The sequence below is a fragment of the Rhinolophus sinicus genome, chromosome 9, assembly GCF_057876585.1.
Source record: "Rhinolophus sinicus isolate RSI-liver-muscle chromosome 9, RSI-T2T, whole genome shotgun sequence".
Classification (NCBI taxonomy): Eukaryota; Metazoa; Chordata; class Mammalia; order Chiroptera; family Rhinolophidae; genus Rhinolophus; species Rhinolophus sinicus.
The window spans coordinates 1,577,797-1,597,250 of record NC_142509.1 but is presented as its reverse complement, the minus strand read 5'-3'; the positions used below and the strand labels follow the sequence as shown (position 1 = coordinate 1,597,250).

Below are 19,454 nucleotides of genomic sequence, written 5' to 3'. Positions count from 1 at the left end.
ATTCAAAATGGATCAAAGACTTAAGCATAAGACCTGACACAATAAACTGCATAGAAGAAAACATAGGTACTAAACTTATGGACCTTGGGTTCAAAGAGCATTTTATGAACTTGACTCCAAAGGCAATGGAAGTAAAAGCTAAAATAAACGAATGGGACTATATGAAACTTAAAAGCTTCTGCACAGCAAAAGAAACCATTGACAAAATAAAGAGGCCACCTACTAAATGGGAGAAGATTTTTGCAAACAGTGCCTCCGATAAGGGGCTAGTATCCAGAATATACAAGGAACTCATGCAACTCAACAACAAAAAAACAAACAACCCAATTGAAAAATGGGCAGAAGACTTGAAGAGACATTTCTCCAAAGAGGACATACAAATGGCAAATAGACATATGAAAAAATGCTCAACATCACTAATCATCAGAGAAATGCAAATCAAAACCACAATGAGATATCACCTCACCCCAGTCAGAATGGCTATCATCAACAAGACAAATAATAACAAATGTTGGAGAGGCTGTGGAGAAAAAGGAACCCTCATACACTGTTGGTGGGAATGCAGACTGGTACAGCCGTTATGGAAGGCAGTGTGGAGGTTCCTCAAAGAATTACGAATAGAATTGCCATATGACCCAGCAATCCCTCTTCTGGGTATCTACCCCAAAAATCTGAAAACATTTAGAGATAAAGACATGTGTGCTCCAATGTTCATTGCAGCTTTGTTTACAGTGGCCAAGACATGGAAACAACTAAAATGTCCTTCGATAGATGAATGGATAAAGAAGTTGTGGTATATATACACAATGGAATACTATTCGGCAGTAAGAAAAGATGATATAGGAACATTTGTGACAACATGGATGGATCTTGAGAGAGTAATGCTGAGCGAAACAAGTCAGACAGAAAAAGCAGAGAACCATGTGATTTCACTGATATGTGGTATATAAACCAAAAACAACAAAAAAACAAGACAAACAAATGAGAAACAGAAACTCATAGACACAGACAATAGTTTAGTGGTTGCCAGAGGGTAACGGGGGCGGGGGGTGGGGGGTGGGAGATGAGGGTAAGGGGGATCGCATATATGGTGATGGAAGGAGAACTGACTCTGGGTGATGAACACACAATGGGATTTATAGATGATGTAATACAGAATTGTACATCTGAAATCTATGTAATTTTACTAACAATTGTCACCCCAATAAATTTAATATAAAAAAAAATATATGGTGATGGAAGGAGAACTGACTCTGGGTGATGAACACACAATGGGATTTATAGATGATGTAATACAGAATTGTACACCTGAAATCTATGTAATTTTACTAACAATTGTCACCCCAATAAATTTAATTTAAAATAAAGAAAGAAAAGAAAAAAAGAAAAGAACATTTTCTGAGAAAGAGTCCATTAGCACCCCCAAACTACTATGGTCTAGGCCCGTTCTTGCCCTTCTGCCTGACAAACTCCTACTGATCCTTTAGAGCCCAGCTCAGATCTTGCCCCTAGGCAAGAAGTTACCTCTCTATTCCTCTATTCACATCACACTGTGGCTCTGAGTTAGCTCTTTGCTAGAACTGCTTAAGAGACGGTCAGCTTCTCTTTTCTCTGAATTCCTGGCCAGTTTCTGCCCCAAGATGGCTCATTATGTTGGGTCTCAAGCAGAGAGAATTTTCTCCTAAAGATCAATTCTTATAGAAGGCCACAATCCCTTATTCTCAACACCTAAATCCAAAAGGCTATGAAACAGGATGGTTGTCATCAAACTCATTTGGTGGCAAAATCTGATCTATAAAGACAGATGTGAAGCTATATATATATATCTGAATATAAGCATTCATTTATTTGGGTATTGGGTTCTGCCCCGTGCCCGACTGGAGATGTTATTTAATACATGGTTTATGTACCACATGACCTTTCCAATATAGAGAAAGCTCTGTATGCTAAACACCTCTGGCCTCAAGGATTTGGTGAACATGTGCCTGCTGTTCTGAATGTCCAGCTCCCATCTCCCTCACTGGATCGGAAACTCCTTGAGGGCAGCTGTCACATCTATTCAGTTCTGGCAAAAAGCAATTGCTCAATAGCTGCTTGCTCAGCTGAATTGAAATGATCCAAAATGAGTCCACGAAATTGAATTATCATCTTCCCAGCAGCCATGGGCTGGGGATTTGCTGGGATCTGGGAATTGCTCTTTCATTCCCTATGAAGAATGCCCCGCTCAATAGAAATGGAAATCATTTCTAAAGGACCTCCGGGACCCTGATTCTGCAGGCCCTGGCAGTCTCTGTGAAGGCTCTGAGCAGTCTGTGAGAAGGATGGGAGGGGAGGGAGATGCACTTTACCTCTGCCTCCCAGGGAGCATGGAAGAAACCAGGAGACAAGAATGACATTGCCATGGCAACAAAGTTTCCCAGCCAGCAGAGGAGTTGGAAGGCAACTGTCAGAGCAGTTGCTAGATTAAAAGACCATGATGGGGTGTTATAAGAAGGGGGATTTCTTCCCCTCAAGATGTTAGCTCCGGCCTGGGTTCCAAGTCTCCTTAGAAACCTGGGCTACACAAGAAGGACTCATGGGAACTTCCTACTTCTCTGAGTCTTCACAGTGAAGGGAAGGGTCTGGCTGTGATGCAGGTAGTCCAAAGAGGCTAATCACAGGTACCACTGACTGGAGGCCCTCTAGGAAAGAGGCCACTCCCTGGGAGGGGTCATGGAAGCCCAGCCTCCTAGTAACTCTCAGCAGGCCACTAGATGAGTCACTCAGCTGCTCTCTGAGCCCTTGTGGTAAACCATCCCCATCACCAGGAGCTGACAATTAAGTGAAGCAGAGGGGCTGGGAGAACTGAGTCCTTCACATCAAAACACTTCAGGGTGCTGAAGCCTGAGAGGAGTGTGTGAGTGTGTGTGTGTGTGGGGGGGGGGGACGGTGGAGGGGGGAGGTGGGAGGGACAGGCGGTGGGGGGCAACTTCTCCCTTTGTGCCTGGTTATGCTGCATACTAAGCACCACGTGAAGCCCTAACTGTCCCCAAGCAAAGCAAACAATGCCAAAGAACCCTTTCCTCCCTGCGCCTACTGCAGGAGGGCATTCCATTCTCAACTCTCCATGAGTGCACAATAGGCTGAATGGGTTGGCCTTGCTGGCCTCTGAGCCAAGAGGGGAGGGTGTGAAGGTGGTAGTGTCAGGTCGCTGCAACATCACACTCTAGGATGTGACCAACAGCATATCATTCAAAGCCCTCAGCCTGGTCCCAAACCACCTTGCCAGGGGTTTTCCCTGTGCAGGCATCGGGCTGAGAGACAGGAGTCCTCACAATCACCAGTGAGGGAGGAATGAATGTACTAATTGTGCTACTACTGCTACTAATATGTAACGTTTATTGAGGGTTCACCCTACTGCCAGGCACTGCTCTAAGTCTTTTAAGTGTATCATCTTATTTAATCCTTACCACAACCTCATGAAATGAGAACTCTTGTTACTCTTGTTTTACAGAAGAGGCATCTGAGGCACAGGAGAAAAGCCCATGGTGCTGGTAGAGGCAGGATTAGGACCCTGGTGCGTTTGACTTCAGCACCTGAGTTCTGACTGTTCTTCTATAGGACTCTTCCTTGGCCCTCACCACCGCCCCACAGAAGCTCCGTTTTAGCCATGCCCATCTGTCACTGTGCTCCCAGGTACTCCTTTTTCCCCCCTGCCTCAAGCCTTTGCTCAGGCTATTATGCCTTCTGCATGAATGCCCTGTTCCCTTCTTATTACCTATCCAACACGTCAAGGTCTGGTCTAGCTACATCTATGACCTAGTTCTGACCTCCCCCTGCCCTCGTCTGAGGCACTCACTGGCAAGCCCACAGCAGAGCTACTGAAGTTTATGTCACTTTTCAGATGTGTGGTTTTAACTGCCTTCTGAAAAGACCATGAGTCTCAGTTTCCCTATGTGTAAAATGCGGAGGTTGGACCAGATGTGATTCAGTGCATTTCTGAGTCCATATTATGCTTGTTATGTGGGTAACTCAGAGAAGGGGAGCGAGGGGTGTTTGTTGAGTGACTCATCACTATTCCTCTGCCTTTCTCTTCTGGTTTCTCTCTTTTTTTTCCCTTGGGCTGACTTGGATTCACTCTGCTGAACTGACTGAAAGAAGCTAGCTCTCACTAGACACAGCTCCGAGTCACCAGAGGCCATGCCCTCGGAGCCTGCGAGAAGTTCAGGAGCTTGTGCAAGAACAGTCACATGGCTGGAGCGTGACACATCTTGCCCCTCTCCAGGCCCACTGGGGCCCAGATAACCAGGGCGCCTCTGGGTTTTCAGGGGCAACAGTGTGGATATCTGATAGCACAGCTGGACTCACAGACACAATCCAAGGCAGAGGCGGGGGGTTGACAAGGATGCTCCTGCTTCTTAGTTCTGCAGTAAACAAAACCTCAAACTGGCTCTGGCAGCAGGGGGGGTGCCTCCAGGCGTCAGAGTGATAAGGGAATGGGCGCTCAGTTAAGCTCTAATACATTAGCTGCAGGAGACACACTGATCTATTGGAATAGAGGGCAAGGCCTGTGGGAGCTCCCTGCACAAGAAAGGCCGAAATGGAGATAAGATATGAGATGGATGTAAGGGAAAGGGAAGGATAGAAGGGCCAGGCAGGAGTGGATATGACCTAATGGGTCTTGTCCATCCTTTTATTTCAGATCTGTGGAAGTGGGGAAGTCAAACATCAAGAAGCCTGAGGCAAGGATGTTCACCCAGGGGCAGAGGTGGAAGGAATCAGATGTGAGTTTGAGGAAGCTTTATGAGGGACACTCACTTTATATAAAACCACCCTATGAAAATCTACGTGAACCAGATAGAAGCAGGAGCAATTTTCTACTGTACCTTCCCACTTTCTAGGTTTGTTATTAATTAATGCTCCCATGTGATGCTTCCCATCTCATTTTTAAGCATCAAATAAGAAAGTTAAATTCCAACATCTTTAGTTCCTTTACACTTCAGAATCTTTGATTCCGAAATTGTCATTACTCCCCTTGACTGACATGCCCTCTCCGAATATGGTTAATTAAGTGATTTGTGCAGAGATTTTTGAAACTCATCTGTTGCTGAAAGCGGGCACTATAGTACATTGTAGGATTGCCACTGCCCCAACTTAGATCAGAGCCTTTACTTTCCATAACCAAGAACAGCTTCAGTAGTATCTTTTTCATCCTGAAGCAGAGTCCCTAGTCACAGGGTGACAGGTGTGAGGTTTAGGATGTTTTTCAGAGCCCCAGAGCCTTTCAAATAGTTTTAAGTTAACAAAGCAAATTAGCCCTGGGCCACCAGCCCAGGGAAGACACAGCCTATGACATTTGATGGTAGCTGGCTTTGGATGGCCCTCCACAACTTCCAAAGGCTCAAAACTGTCAGATGTATCAAGCCCAGAAAACTGGAAAGAGAGGGGGAATATCCAATTACAAAGGATGCCCCATGAGGCATGCTGACATTAAGACAGGCTATTTTAGAGGAGCCGGGAGATAAATGGTGCTGCCAGATAAGGATGGCTGAACTTTGAAACACACGAGGGAAAGAGACGATAGTAGGAGATGGGAGAAAGCCTGCTTCAAGGTGAGGCTAAGAGAATAAAGCCAACAACAGAATCCATAGCTGCCACTTACTGAACACCTGTTATACGCATGGTGCTAAGCACCTCACCTATATTGTCTCATGTCATTTGCCTAAGGAGATGATATCAGCATCCACAGTCACACAGCTAGTAAATAGTAGACCCAGGATTTAAACAGGTCTGTCTGATTCTAAAATCCAGGCTCCTACTTTTTATACCACACGATCTCCGCAAAGTAGAGATCACAGAACTGAAGTCCCTTCTTCATCCAGCCGTCCTGTCTCCCTCCTACTTCCTCCCCCAACACTGCCACTGAAGTCCAGTCCCTGCCCCCGCCAGCTTCAGCTAATAGCACTAACCCACCACCCGCCCTCCCCCTTACTGTGGGAGGGAAAGAGCTGGGCTGAAACCTTTCTATGAACTATCTGGGTGGTGTTTAAAATCCTTTGTTGGGGAGCAGCTCTGGCTTCAGATGAAACGCCTTTGCGTAAAAAGATCCAGAAATGCTCTTTTCTGACAAATGCTAATCATGACTCAAATGCACTGAGATGTAAAAGCTGAACCAAAGGCCACCTGCTAATAAAATATCTGATACCTAAAAGACGGGCATTAGAAAGATGCCCCAAAGCTCTGCAATGTGGACTAGAGATATCAGTGTCTTTTATTCCCCTGATTCATCTGGCTTAATATTTTAGATGTACTGACTCTGCTGAGCCTGGCTGCATATGTCATGGAAGAGAAAATTTACATCTGCTAATGACCCCCATCAGCAATGGGCAATCTGTTCTGCCAAGGAAGCCCAGAAGCACCAAAGAAAAGGAAGGAGCAGCTTGTTTTCCAAAGTATAGACTACACAACTATTTAGAAATCCAGACCCGTGTCTGAGACCTGCCCTCCTGGAGAAACATTACAGACTAGACTAGGAGATTCATGAGAAGTTATTACTGATATTTCGGATTTCATTTGAAAGATCCTGAGAAAATTAAATCTTCCATTCATTGTATTAGAATTTAATCTCAGTGACAACTAGGATTTCTATCTGTTCCCTGCTGAATCCCCGTTGCCTAGGAAAGTGTACAAGAGACCCTCACTCACTATTTATTGACTGACCAAGTGAATAAATGAATGACTATTTCAGGTACCTGTTCCCCCAAGCCCTCTTCTGGAGGAATCTGTGTCCATAGATCCTGCTAGCCCCAACATCCCTGTTTGTATGGTAAGAACCCATCCTCAGTCTCTAGAGATGGATACTCTCCCCAAGGATAGTTGTTAGACTATCCAACCAACACCTATGACATGTTGAGACCAACTCCTGCAAGATCAGCTGGACCAATCAGATCCTCTACCTTGGAAATCCAAACCAAGAGGCACTGAGGGAAGCTGCCCCTGACGTGCACACTGAAGAGACTAAAGCCACCTGAGGGCAGGGACCATGTCTGTCTTGTTTTCTGCATTGTTCCCAAACAGTCTTGTTTTCCGCATTGTTCCCAAACATGATATCCTGAATCATGCCTGAAATAGAGTAAATGCTCCATGAAAGTTTCCTGAATTAATAAACAAAGAGTAAATTGGATCTGGCTGGCTCTTATGGGACAGGTGCATGATGAATAAGCCAAACTAGCAGAGAGGGAAGAGCATGGATCTGATACCATAAGAGCATTAAAGAAACTGAGACCAAGAGAGAGGGCCACTGCCACATTCCTTTCCTGCCCTCTCTGGATATCCTACCTATTACGTGTGGGCCAATGGGAATATGTTTCTTCTCTTGTAATACTAATAGACTAATTAAAGCATTGCTGGATCCATACATAAAATACCAGATGTCTAACAGAAATACTGGGGGTGCCAAAAAAAACACATGCACATTTTAATAGATGTTATCTATGTATTACTTTTCAAAATTGAATTGAATTACTGTAGCAATGTGTAATGTGATGTTCGCTCAAAAGATGGCATTACTCAAATGAATGCTAGCATCACCTGCAACAGGCAGGACAGTCAAAGAAAATGGCAGAAGCACGACTGTAATTTGAGGAGCACAAGACGATTTTGAAGTGGTGTTTGAAATTCGAGAACGTTGTGGAAGTACGATGACAATGGAGGTGTGAGTGTGCGACAGGACCTCCAACACATCTAACAACTGCACGCATTCATGATAAGTTGGAGACACATGGCACTGTATGAAGAAATTGAAACGGCATGCACAGCGATACAAGTGGACACTTTGGTCAGCGTTACTCAAGCAATAGTTCGCCGTAGGAGGGTCTGGATGCTGATGGTAACCACTTTGAGCATCTCTTGTAATTGCAGAAGTCAAATGTGACTTGTATTCATCTTTTGTTATCGGTATATATTGAGTATTACAATTTTAATACAGTTTTTTCCCTTTCTTAAAATGTGTATACATTTTTTTGGCACCCTCCGCACTTGAGCAAGAGGCTCTTTTGTTTTGCTTGTTTTTGCCACTGAATGTTGTTAAAGGTAGAAAAGGGCTAGAAAGGGAGGTGATGGGCACTCCAAAGTCTTAGGGAATAGATGCTATCATCTCTCTGGGCTGAGGGGTTCTTTCCCTTCCCTCTTAACTGGAACTGTTCATTTTCAGCTTAGCTGCAAGCTACCAGCCCACTAACTTGGAAGCTCATTCTGTAAAGTCATCAGGGTTATACCAGCAATATGCCAGAGAATTCCGAGGGAGGCGTAGTGGATTGTGCACTGGACTTTTCAGGGTGGTGATGTGAATCTAGGGTCCAGAGCTCTCTCAGCCATTGACTAGCTCTGTGGTTAAGCAAGTTATCCAATGTCTTTTAGCATCAGGTTCTCTTGTAAAGTGGGAATAAAAACACTTAACACTCGGGTTGTTGGGAGAATTAAATGCAGTGCCCAGCACATAGTAGGGGCTCCATATGTGTGACTTGTGTGACATACTATGTATGTTTGTAAAGCATTGCAACTCACAGAAAATTTTCCTATATTTTAATTCCTTTAAATCTCACAATTTGCAAAATTTGCAGAGTAGATCCTAGCATTCCCATTTTACAGGTGAAGAAACTGAGGTTAAATAAGATAAGTGACTTGTCCAAGGTAACCCACAGAGTGAGTATTCAAACTTTGTCCCAAGTCCCAGTTTCTTCCCACAGCACTGCCCTCAGGACAAGAAAGCAAGACAGGCCGTCAGATGTGCAACAACTAAGCAATCTTTATGCTGGCTGTATCTCTCTGCTTAATCACACAAGGTTTCTTTCAGGGATTTGTGACGAGGAGGCTGAATGATTCAACATATGAAGGGATGAATGAATGGGTGAATTAATGAATGAATGAATATCCTGTCTTAATTCTATTCCACCTATGATTTGCAACAAAACCTGGGAATCTCATCCAGACTAAGCTCTCTAGGGTTTCCTGGCGTATGTTTCTCTCCCTCCCTTGGGAATATCTACATCACAGGCCCGGTGATGGGTGCAGCTCACACCAGCACCTCCTCTGACAACAAGGGAAGCAGAGGGCAGCCCTGCCCATTCTACGTACTGGTTTCTGCAGTCTCGTACTCGCTGTCTCTGAGAAGCTCAAAGATGTCCACTTCGACCTTGGCCTTGCCCAGCCTCTCAGGAGCGCGGTTGATGTGGTTCTTGGCCAGGGTGATGGAGAGCCGCTCCCCTCTGCTGCACTCCATGGGGTCATCCAAGATAGCAGCTGTGGGCAGGCAACCACATGGAGAGTGTTGGTATCTTCTACCATTACCCCTCCTCCTTCTCCAATTTCCCACCACTGCCACCTTCCTCTTCCAGGCAGCTCCCACATCCCCCTCCAGCCAGCCATCGTCAGAACTGTCTTCAAAGCAAGTCCTCTACATCCTAAGGTCTTGGTTGGCAGCCAGGGGTAGCAGTGAATTCTAATGTGGATCCACCTCAGGAGTCCTGTAATGATCACTGTGGGTCTATCTGTATGAGATCCCCAGGCTCAAGCATGGTGACACCCTTGGATATATATCACCATGCACACACAGGTACATGTGTACCAAGGAAGGGAAATAGTAGCTGTCCTTCAAACATTGTATTTTATGAGAAAATCTCTGGCAAGAGAGGGTTAAAGGAGGCCAGGTTGAGAGAGAGAGAGAGAGAGAGACAGAGGCAGAGACAGAGACAGAGAGAAGGAGAGAGAGGGGAGAGAGATGAGACAGAAAGGAGCAGCTGCAGGATACTGCTGAGTGCTGGCTCTCGAGGCTCTGACACCGATAAGCCGTGCCACCCAGGGAGCTGTATTGTTCCTTTCAGCTTGTTTGCCTCATTGAACGTTAGGAATAGTAAAACAACCTCATGGGGTTGGTGTGAGGATTAAAGATTATATAGGTAAGTGGTACATTGTATAAATTTAACCTGTGTGACTTAATCAATGTGAATGGTGTCCATCTAATGGAGTGGTACAGGGCCAATAGCTGCCCAACTTCTGTAAGCAGTATTTAAGATAAGTGTTATGGTATCATGGAGACTTGGGTTCAAATCCCAGCTCCACCCCGTATTAGCTATGGGACCTCAGTTTTCTCACTTGTAAAATGGGAAGAGGGCCTATCCTTGGGCTATTCTGAAGATTACATGAATAGTATGAGTGAGGTGCTCAGCTCAGTACGTGGAACACTGTAAACACTCAATAAATCTAACTATTGATATTCATTCTCTTGGTAGGAGAAATTATGAAATTGAAAATCTCTACACAAATATTTATACACAAATGCTCATAGCAGCTTTATTCATAAAAGACAAAAAGTGGAAAAGCCCAAGCACCCATCAGCTGGTGAATGAATAAACAAAATGTGGCAATGGAATATTATCTGACAATGTCATATTATCATATGACGACTCTATTTTTAACTTTTTGAGGAACCTCCATACTGTTTTCCATAGTGGCTGCATCAATTTGCAATCCCACCAACAGTGCACGAGGGTTTCCTTTTTTCCACATCCTTGCCAACACTTGTTGTTTGTTGATTTATTGATGATGGCATTCTGACAGGTGTGAGGTGGTATCTCATTGTGGTTTTAGTCAATAATATTGTAATAACTATATGTGGTGTCAGATGGGTACTAGACTCACTGGTTGATCACTTCATGAGGTATATATAAATGTCTAATTACTATGTTGTACACCTGACACAATATAATATTGTATGTCAAATATAATTGGAAAATAAATTAAAAAAATAAAATGTCAGGAATTGGCAGAGTCATCACACAAGTCATGTGAAAGAGGCGCTAGATTCATGGTGTACAAGCTTTATGTTAATAGGCACACATTTACTCAGTGACCACAACCACATTAGTGCAAGTGCTTCATGGACACCTCACTTAATCCCCAAACAGCTCTTTTAGATGAGTGTGTCGTCTGTATCATCCTCACTCGGAGATGTGAAAATGGAATTCAGAGAGGTCACGCTATCTGCCCTCATTCACAGGGCTGGTGAGAGGTAGACAAGGGAGGTGATGGCAGGTCATAGACTCTGAACTCTTAAGCACGGCTCATCTTCCTTCTAATTGTCTCCCTAGGGATTTGCTGCTAAAAAGGAGGCGTACTAGGTAGAGGTGTCTTAGTCAGCTCCAGCTGCTACAACCAGATCATAGACCGGGTGGCTTAAACAAAAGGCTTTTATTTCTCACAGTTCTGGAGGTTGGGGAATCTGAGATCAGTGCCTGGTTGGGTTCCAATGAGGGCCTGCTTCTTGGTTTGCAATGGCTGTTTTTTCACTGTGTCTTCAGGTGGCAGAGAGAGAGGGAGAACAATCTCTCTAGTCACTTTTAAAAGGGCACCAATCCCATCATAGGGGTCCCACCTTCACGACCTCATCCAAACCTAATCACCTCCCAGAGGCCCTACCTCCTAATATCATTACATCAGGGGTTTGAGTTTTATCATATGAATACTGGGGAGACACAGACATTCAGTTCTTAGCAGTAGGGCATATGAGCCTTGTAGTCACCACAAAGGAAGTCTCACCAAGGCAAAACAACTCCAAAACACCAATAGGCTGAACCCTGGCCCTCTGCACATTCCCATAGGTAATGCCCTCCAATCTCCATGATATTTTCAGACCGGGGGCAGCTATCTTTCTCTTTGGGCCATGCGACCTCACTCTTACTAAATTTTCAATCTACATTCTATTAAATATTTAATTAATCACTTGTAACAAAATAAATTAATAAAATAATCTCTCAGAAAATTCCCATGTCCCCTGGGAATCTGAGAACTTGGGTTTCTAGGGTGAGAGGAGTGACTTTAGGAATGTTTTGATCAGGTTTTTCATGCTATAACGTGACACTGAACTTGGCTCTGCCCCATCAATACACAGAGGACACAACCATACCTACACCACAGGAGGCAACACATATATAGTGGTCTGTTCCAGAGCCTATCAGTTCTGTCCATTCCCTTCTTTTTGCAGAATACACATTCAAGATGTGTGCTGTGGACTGAATTATGTTCCCTAAATTCATGTCAAAGTCCTAACCCTCAATGTGGCTACATTCAGAGATAGGGTCTTTAAGATATTATTAAACTTAAATGAGGTCAAAACGGTGGGGCCCTGATTTGACAGGATTCGTGCTCTTCTAAGAAAAGATTATCAGCTCTCTCTCTCTCTCTCTCTCTCTCTCTCTCTCTCTCTCTCTCTCTCTCTCTCTCTCTCTCTCTCCCCCTCTCCTCCCCCATGGAAGGAAACAGCAAGAAAGTGGCTGTCTGCGATCCAGGAAGTGGGCCCCCACCCCAGTGCTGCTGGCACCCTGCTCTTGGACTTCCAGCCTCCAGAACTGTGAGAAATAAATGTCTGTTGTTGACTGCACCCAATCTGTGGTATTTTGTTATGGTAACCTGAGCTGACAAAGACAATGGGCTAATACAAACCTAGATGTGCAAGACATCAGTCAGCTATATAACCAACTCAAAGCCTCACTGGACACACTTTGAGACAGAAGTATCATGGCCAGGTTGGGGATAGGGAATATGGGAATTTTGTACTAAGGGGTGTATGAGGTCCCCTAAGTACCCCTTTCCTTCTACCCTCCCTGCAGGGTCCAAGGCAGGACTCTGCACTCAGAGTTACTTGGCAGATGTTCACCAACTCATTAAGATCCACAGTCCTGCCAACCCCTTCCACCCAACCCCTGTGGCATTCTGGGCACCATTTTTCATTAGGCTTTAGGTAATGGTTAATTTCTGGCTGGGAATAGCCTCAACTAGAGGGCTGGTCAGCATCAAACAAATTGGGAACAGAATAATTAAGACAACACTAGGAACCTTGATTCTGGGCCCATGGAAACCAAGGACAGGGTGCAGGCTCAGATACTCTCAGAACACCAGAGCATCATGTCTCCTGCAGGTGTTCCCAAGCAGCAAGCACACTTGCTGTTTGGCAGGCCCTGGTGAAGGGTTTCATGGGTGAAGGAGAGCAATGTGCTCAGGACTGAATGTGCAGCCCATGCTCCTGGCCTATGCTGTGTCCCCCAGGGCTGGTTGTCCACCTGGGCCAGGATGCTCAGAATTCCCAGCCACTGCCTAATGAGGAAGAAATCATCTGGCACATCTGCACCCCCATGGTCCGTTCTGCAGAAGTGGACCAGCAGCCATGGAGAGGCTGTGAGATCTGGGGCTGTAGCAAGGGCAGGGTTGAGATGGGGAAATGCAGTCTGAGACCAGGATCTGCCCCCTCTCAGCCATGGGGAGTCTGTATGCAATGACTCTTCCAACCACGTTTCCAACATGCCAGGGAGCTGACAAGCTCTGACATTTATACTGGGCCTTTCCCCCCATGAGCCAAGAGCTTTACCCTCTACCCAGTTCTCTTAGATGATGTCAGGGGAATGGCAGCCTCTAGACTTTGTGCTCACCTCCACACCAAGTTCCTTACCTGTTCTTGTCCCATACCTATGTCCACTCTGGAGAGATGCCTCCCCTGGGGCTGGCAGGCCTGGCAGGTCTGGCAGGTCTGGCAGGCCTGGCTCTGGATCTTAATGAGTTGGTGAACATCTGCCAAGTAACTCTGAGTGCAGAGTCCTGCCTTGGACCCTGCAGGGAGGGTAGGAGGAAAAGGGTACTTAAGGGACCTCATACACCCCTTAGTACAAAATTCCCAACCTGGCCATGATACTTCTGTCTCAATAGACAGATACTTCTGTCTATTGCAGAAAGTATTGAAACTGCAATACTTGTATATTCTGGATACTAGCCCCTTATCGGAGGCACTGTTTGCAAAAATCTTCTCCCATTCAGTTGGTGGCCTCTTTATTTTGTCAATGGTTTCTTTTGCTGTGCAGAAGCTTTTAAGTTTCATATAGTCCCATTCGTTTATTTTAGCTTTTACTTCCATTGCCTTTGGGGGTGGGAGATGAGGGTAAAGGGGATCGAATATATGGTGATGGAAGGAGAACTGACTCTGGGTGATGAACAAACAATGGGATTTATAGATGATGTAATACAGAATTGTATACCTGAAATCTATGTAATTTTACTAACAATTGTCACCCCAATAAATGTAATAAAATAAAATTAAAAAAAAAAAAAGAAAAGAAAGAAACTGCAATACTTTCTGGCTCAGCCTTAATAAGTGTGGCTGGGACTACCCAGAGGAGGTCATATGATCACTGACTTGCTCAAAGCCTCAGGCCTCCCGTTGTCTGAAGGCTTGGTCCCAGGGAAATCTTAGGATGGCATCAGGCCCTCTACAGTCTGGCTTCCACATACCTTTCTGGCCACAGCATCCTCTACCACCCACAGTGACAGCACCTCCGTGTTAGGACCTGGGCTGGTCTTACTGCCCCTTCTCCATGCCTCTGCTAACACTCTCCCTTGTTCCCCCTTTCCCTACAAGGCCTCTTCTTCTTCTCCTCAGACTCACCTCTTCCAAGAAGCCCTCCCTCCCCCATGCCTTCTTTGGATTATCGAGACCACACAGTGTCTTGGAGGGGTGCTTATCTTTCTGTCTGGATATATGAGTTTCCTCAACTACTTTGTACTTTAAAAGCTCAGGGTGATACCCCCTTCCTTTGAAACTCTCCAGGTTCCCCATCACAAATTAATGCTGCCTTCCTTAGAACTCCCACAGAAATGTCTCTATACCTTTCATTAGACACTGATCACTTCTGACATTTTTTATTATGCCTGCTCGTCTATCCATCTTTTTGTGCCCCTCGATAGGCAGCTCCTTAAGGGTGAGGGTCATTCCTGATTTATCTTTGTACCTGCACAATTCCAGATACACAGCATGTGCTTAATGAATGGTTTCTGAGGGCATGAATAATGGGGGGGAGCACTTGTCTTTTCATACCCTGAATCAAACAGTAGATACTGTACTTGCTGGTGGTACAGTAAGCATTAGATGGCGTGTCGCCTGAGGGCAGCCACTGTGCAGCAGGACCCACAGGATAGAGGACCCACGCGGAAACCTCCAGGGCACCCAGGGGCTGGCAGTTCTCCTCCTCTCTGCTCACCTGTGTAAACTGGAACAGGGCTTGCCCTCCCTCTACAAATTCTCCACAGACCATAAGTGACCCCTCAACTCAGAAAGTCAGAGTCTCGCCGATGAAAATTTCCAAGCACCTTGATAACTGCTACTTTAAGTGGGGGAATAGAGGTTTTACTGGACAGTCATTACAGGTCGTATCTGTAACAACGCGGACAGCTGTTTGTCTGGGCCGGTTAGAGCCCTGTGCTAATAGTGAGAGATGGTTTGAGTCTCCAGGGAAACCATCAGCTTTACCTGCAAACAAAGCCCCAGGCAGCTCACTCCTTGGGTCCCCAGTCACAGCCCCATGGCCATCACTCATCTGGCACCAGCTTTCTCCACGCTCCTCTGAACTTTCGGTGCCCCTCTTTTTACTCCTGGTGGTCCGTCATCTCTCCTTCTGAGGAAAATCACACCACTGTGCAGGGTGCTCCCACCATAGATACACACCTGTCCTCCTCACCTGGGGTGCAACAAAGGACTGCCATGAGCCCTTGGCCTTGCTTGGCTAGCTTCTCCCAGTACAGACTGTACTCATCTGCTGGGGCTGCGATAACAAAGTACTACAGAGCAGGTAGCTTAAACAACAGAAATCTATTTTCTCACAGTTCTGGAGGCTAGAAATACCAGATCAAGGTGTCAGCGGGTTAGATTTCGCTGAGGCCTCTCTCCTTGGCTGGCATGTGGCCATCTTTTCTTTATGTCTTCACATGGTCTTCTCTCTGTGTGTGACTGTCCTGATCTCTTCTTATAAGGACACTAGTCATGTGGGGTTAGAATGCACCCTAATGACCTCATTTTAACTTACCTCTTTAAAGATGCTATTTCCAAATACAGTCACATTCTGAGGTTCTGAGAATTAGGACTTTAACATATGAATGGGAGGGTACACAATTTAGCAGTTAAGATGGACTTTCTTCACCTGTGGCCATTACCCAGTTGCCACACCCTCACTCTTGGCCCACAGACTGGTTAAACTGAGGCCACTCTCAGTGAACTGCCTCAACTTTGTGCCTCCACCTCTTTCCAACAGGCTCCTGTTCCAGGAGGGTCCCCTCCTTCAGCCCATGCCCTGCTCTCCTCTCTCGGCACTTTGCCTCACCATGGTTCCCTTCTCTTCTTTATCTTTAGTCTTTCTCCCAGAATGGCTCATTCCCCTTCACTAAAATATGGGCAGAGTGCTCCCCTCCCATAGGGACCTTCCACTGATCACTCTGACCAAGTACGCCCCTATGGCTCTCCTTTCTATCTCACATTCAATACAGGCCAGGCTTCTCAAGTGATTACTCAACGTTTGCCAACTTCACTTTATCCCATATTCTCCTCAACACACTGCGGTCTGTTTTCTGTTGCCACCCCACTCAAACTGTACTCACTAAGTCACCATCAACACATCAGCAACCATTTTCTCAAAATCTATTTTGATTTCTTGTCTAACTACATCACCAACTGGCATTACTATTTACCATTTGCCAGGTGTTGTTCACATACCACTACAACGTGTCCTATTTTATAGGTGAGAAAACTGAGAAAGCGGCAGGTGAAGTAACTTGCCCAAGATCGCACAGCTCTTCATGGCAGTCTGGGTCCAGAGCCTGTTGACTGCTAGGCCACTTCATTAGGCTGCCTCCCGAGTTCACTTTGCATCTGAGAGTCCTGAGCATTCCTTTTTTGCCTGAGCTCCGCAACTCCCCTGGCTTCCATGACACAACTCGCCAGGGGTTTTCCTCCTACTTCTCTGATCATTCTCTCAAGGTACACTTTTCATCTGCCTACAAGGGTCTGTGCAGAGAATTAGTGAACATCTAGTCCTGTCTGAAACATCCACACAGACATTGGGTCCATGATCCATTACAGACTACAAACACTGAACCTAATTCACATTTGTATGGATGCTACTTTTCTTATAAGTCAAGAGAAATCTTGGATTTCACATTGGTTCTTGTTCTTCCTTTTCATGAAGTTTGGCAGGGTTACTCTGAATCAGTGAGCAGTTGCTTGAATATATCTCAATCTGATTATTGGCTTTCTATTCATTCTATGTGAACAGATTAGTGATATAGATGTTATTCTTTTAGTAGTATCTTTGCGAGGGTGGTACCATCTGTATTTGAGTGTGATCATCAAAAACCTGGGTTATAATCCATTCATGGCCCAGCTGCTGGTCTTTTCACACGTCAAGGACTTTTGGGAGTGGACCAAATGTCTCCGTGGATGTTTTGGATAGGACCAAATGTCCTTCAAGGGTGCAGAGCCCTCTTCTTGCCTTACTCGCAGAAGATTCCTAAACAATCTCATTCACAGCCACCTCCATGGGGACACTTCACTTATGTTAACCTGCCTGATGACATCTCCATGTAAATGTCTAATGAGCAGCTCAAATTTATTAATACCCAAAGTAAACTCAATCTCTTCCCTGCTATATGCTTCCTGTTATATTCCTAAGTTTAGTTAGTTAATGGCAGCACCACTACCCAGGTATCATGGCCTTATCCCAACACCTCACTTCCCGACTGCTTCTGGTTTTAACTCCTCAATATTTCTTGATTCAATCCTCTTCTCTCCAGTTTTTATTTTTTTATTTTTTTATTTTTATTAGTTTCAGGTGCACAAGACAAAGCAATACTTAGACGTTTATCATTTATATCCCTCACACTGTGTGAACCCCCTCCCCCATCCACTATCCCTCTGACATCGCACAGAGCCATTACGTTTCCACTGTCTCTATTCCTAATGCTGTACTCCGCTTCCTGTAACCATACACACACACACACACACACACACACACACACACACATATATATATGAAATTTTTTTCATATGTATATGAAATGCACCTTCATTTTTTTGCATGTGTCTGTCCAGGTTTCCTGGCACCATTTATTGAATAGACTATCTTTACCCCACCGTACATTCTTGCTTCCATTGTTGTAGATTAAATGGCCATATAAGCATGGATTTATTTCTGGACTCTGTATTCTGTTCCATTAATCTATGTGTCTGTTTTTATGCCAGCACCATGCTGTTTTGACTACTGTAGCCTTGTAGTATAATTTGATGTCAGGTATTGTTATACCTCCCACTTTGTTCTTAATTCTCAAGATTGCTGAGGCTATCCGGGGTCTTTTATGGTGCCATATAAATTTTAGGATTATATGTTCTATTTCTGTGAAAAATATCCTTGGTAGCTTGAAAGGAATTGCGTTGAATCTTTATATTGCCTTAGGCAGTATGGACATTTTAACTATATTAATTCTTTCTATCCATGAACATGGTATGTGTTTCCATCTATTTGTATCTTCTTTCATTTCTCTCTTCAGTGTCTTATATATTCTGAGTACAGATCTTTTACTTCTTTGGTTAAATTTATTCCTAGGTATTTTATGGTCTTTGAAGCAATTGTAATTAGGATTGTTTTCTTAATTTCTCCTTCTGATAGTTTATTATTGTATATACAAATGCAACTGATTTCTGAATATTAATTTTCTATCCTGCTACTTCACTAAATTCGTTTCTCAGTTGTAATAGTTTTTGGTGGAGTCCTTAGGGTTCTCTATATAAAGTATCATGTCATTTGCATATAATGACAATTTTACTTCCTCCTTACCAATTTGGATGCCTTTTATTTCTTTTTATTGTCTGATTGCTGTGGCTAGAACTTCCAGAACTATGTTGAGTAGAAGTGGAGAAACTGGGCAACCTTGCCTCATTCCTGATCTTAAGGTTTAAGCTTTTCCCCATTGAGTATGATGTTAGCTGTTGGTTTATCATATATGGCTTTTATTATGTTGAGATATGATCCCTCTATTCCCACTTTATTAAGAGTTTTTATCATAAATGGCTGCTGGATTTTGTCAAATTCTTTTTCTGCATCTATTGATATGATCATATGATTTTTATTTTTCATTTTGTTAATGTGGTGTATCACATTAATTGATTTGCAGATGTTGAACCACACTTGCATACCAAGAATGAATCCAACTTGATCATAGTGTATGATCTTTTTAATGTATTGCTGAATTCTGTTCGCTAAGATTTTGTTGAGGATTTTTGCATCTGTGTTCATTAGGGATATGGGCCTGTAGTTTTCGTTTTTGTAATGTCTTTGTCTGGTTTTGGGATCAGGGTGATAGTGGCCTCGTAAAAAGTGTTTGGGAGACTTCCCTCCTTCTGGATTTTTTGGACTAGCTTGAGGAGAATAGGTGATAATTCTTTTTTGAATGTTTTGTAAAATTCACCTGTAAAGCCGTCTGGTCCAGGGCTTTTGTATTTTGGGAGCTTGTTGATTACTGATTCAATTTCCCTGGTGGTCATCAGTCTATTCAGGTTTTCTGTTTCTTCTTGAGTTAGCCTTGGAAGGTTGTACGCCTCTAGAAAATTG

At 44.3% G+C, this 19,454-nt stretch overlaps 1 protein-coding gene across 22 annotated transcripts in view; it reads right to left on the bottom strand.

Annotated features, from left to right (window-relative positions):
* GRIK4 (glutamate ionotropic receptor kainate type subunit 4) overlaps positions 1–19,454 on the bottom strand; it is a 635,671-nt gene that overhangs the window by 222,083 nt on the left and 394,134 nt on the right. For 12 of the 22 annotated variants that reach the window (XM_088800778.1, XM_088800776.1, XM_088800775.1 and 9 more), the window contains 2 exons: positions 13,498–13,638; positions 9,115–9,279 (listed from right to left, as the gene is read on the bottom strand). The exons of 1 other annotated variant lie outside the window; for it this stretch is intronic. In XM_088800778.1, the coding sequence (XP_088656904.1) occupies positions 9,115–9,279; positions 13,498–13,638 (306 nt within the window). Of the gene's footprint in view, positions 1–9,114; positions 9,280–13,497; positions 13,639–19,454 lie in introns of those variants that run through there. 9 more of the 22 variants (XM_074321326.2, XM_074321327.2, XM_074321322.2 and 6 more) reach the window with 2 other exon arrangements.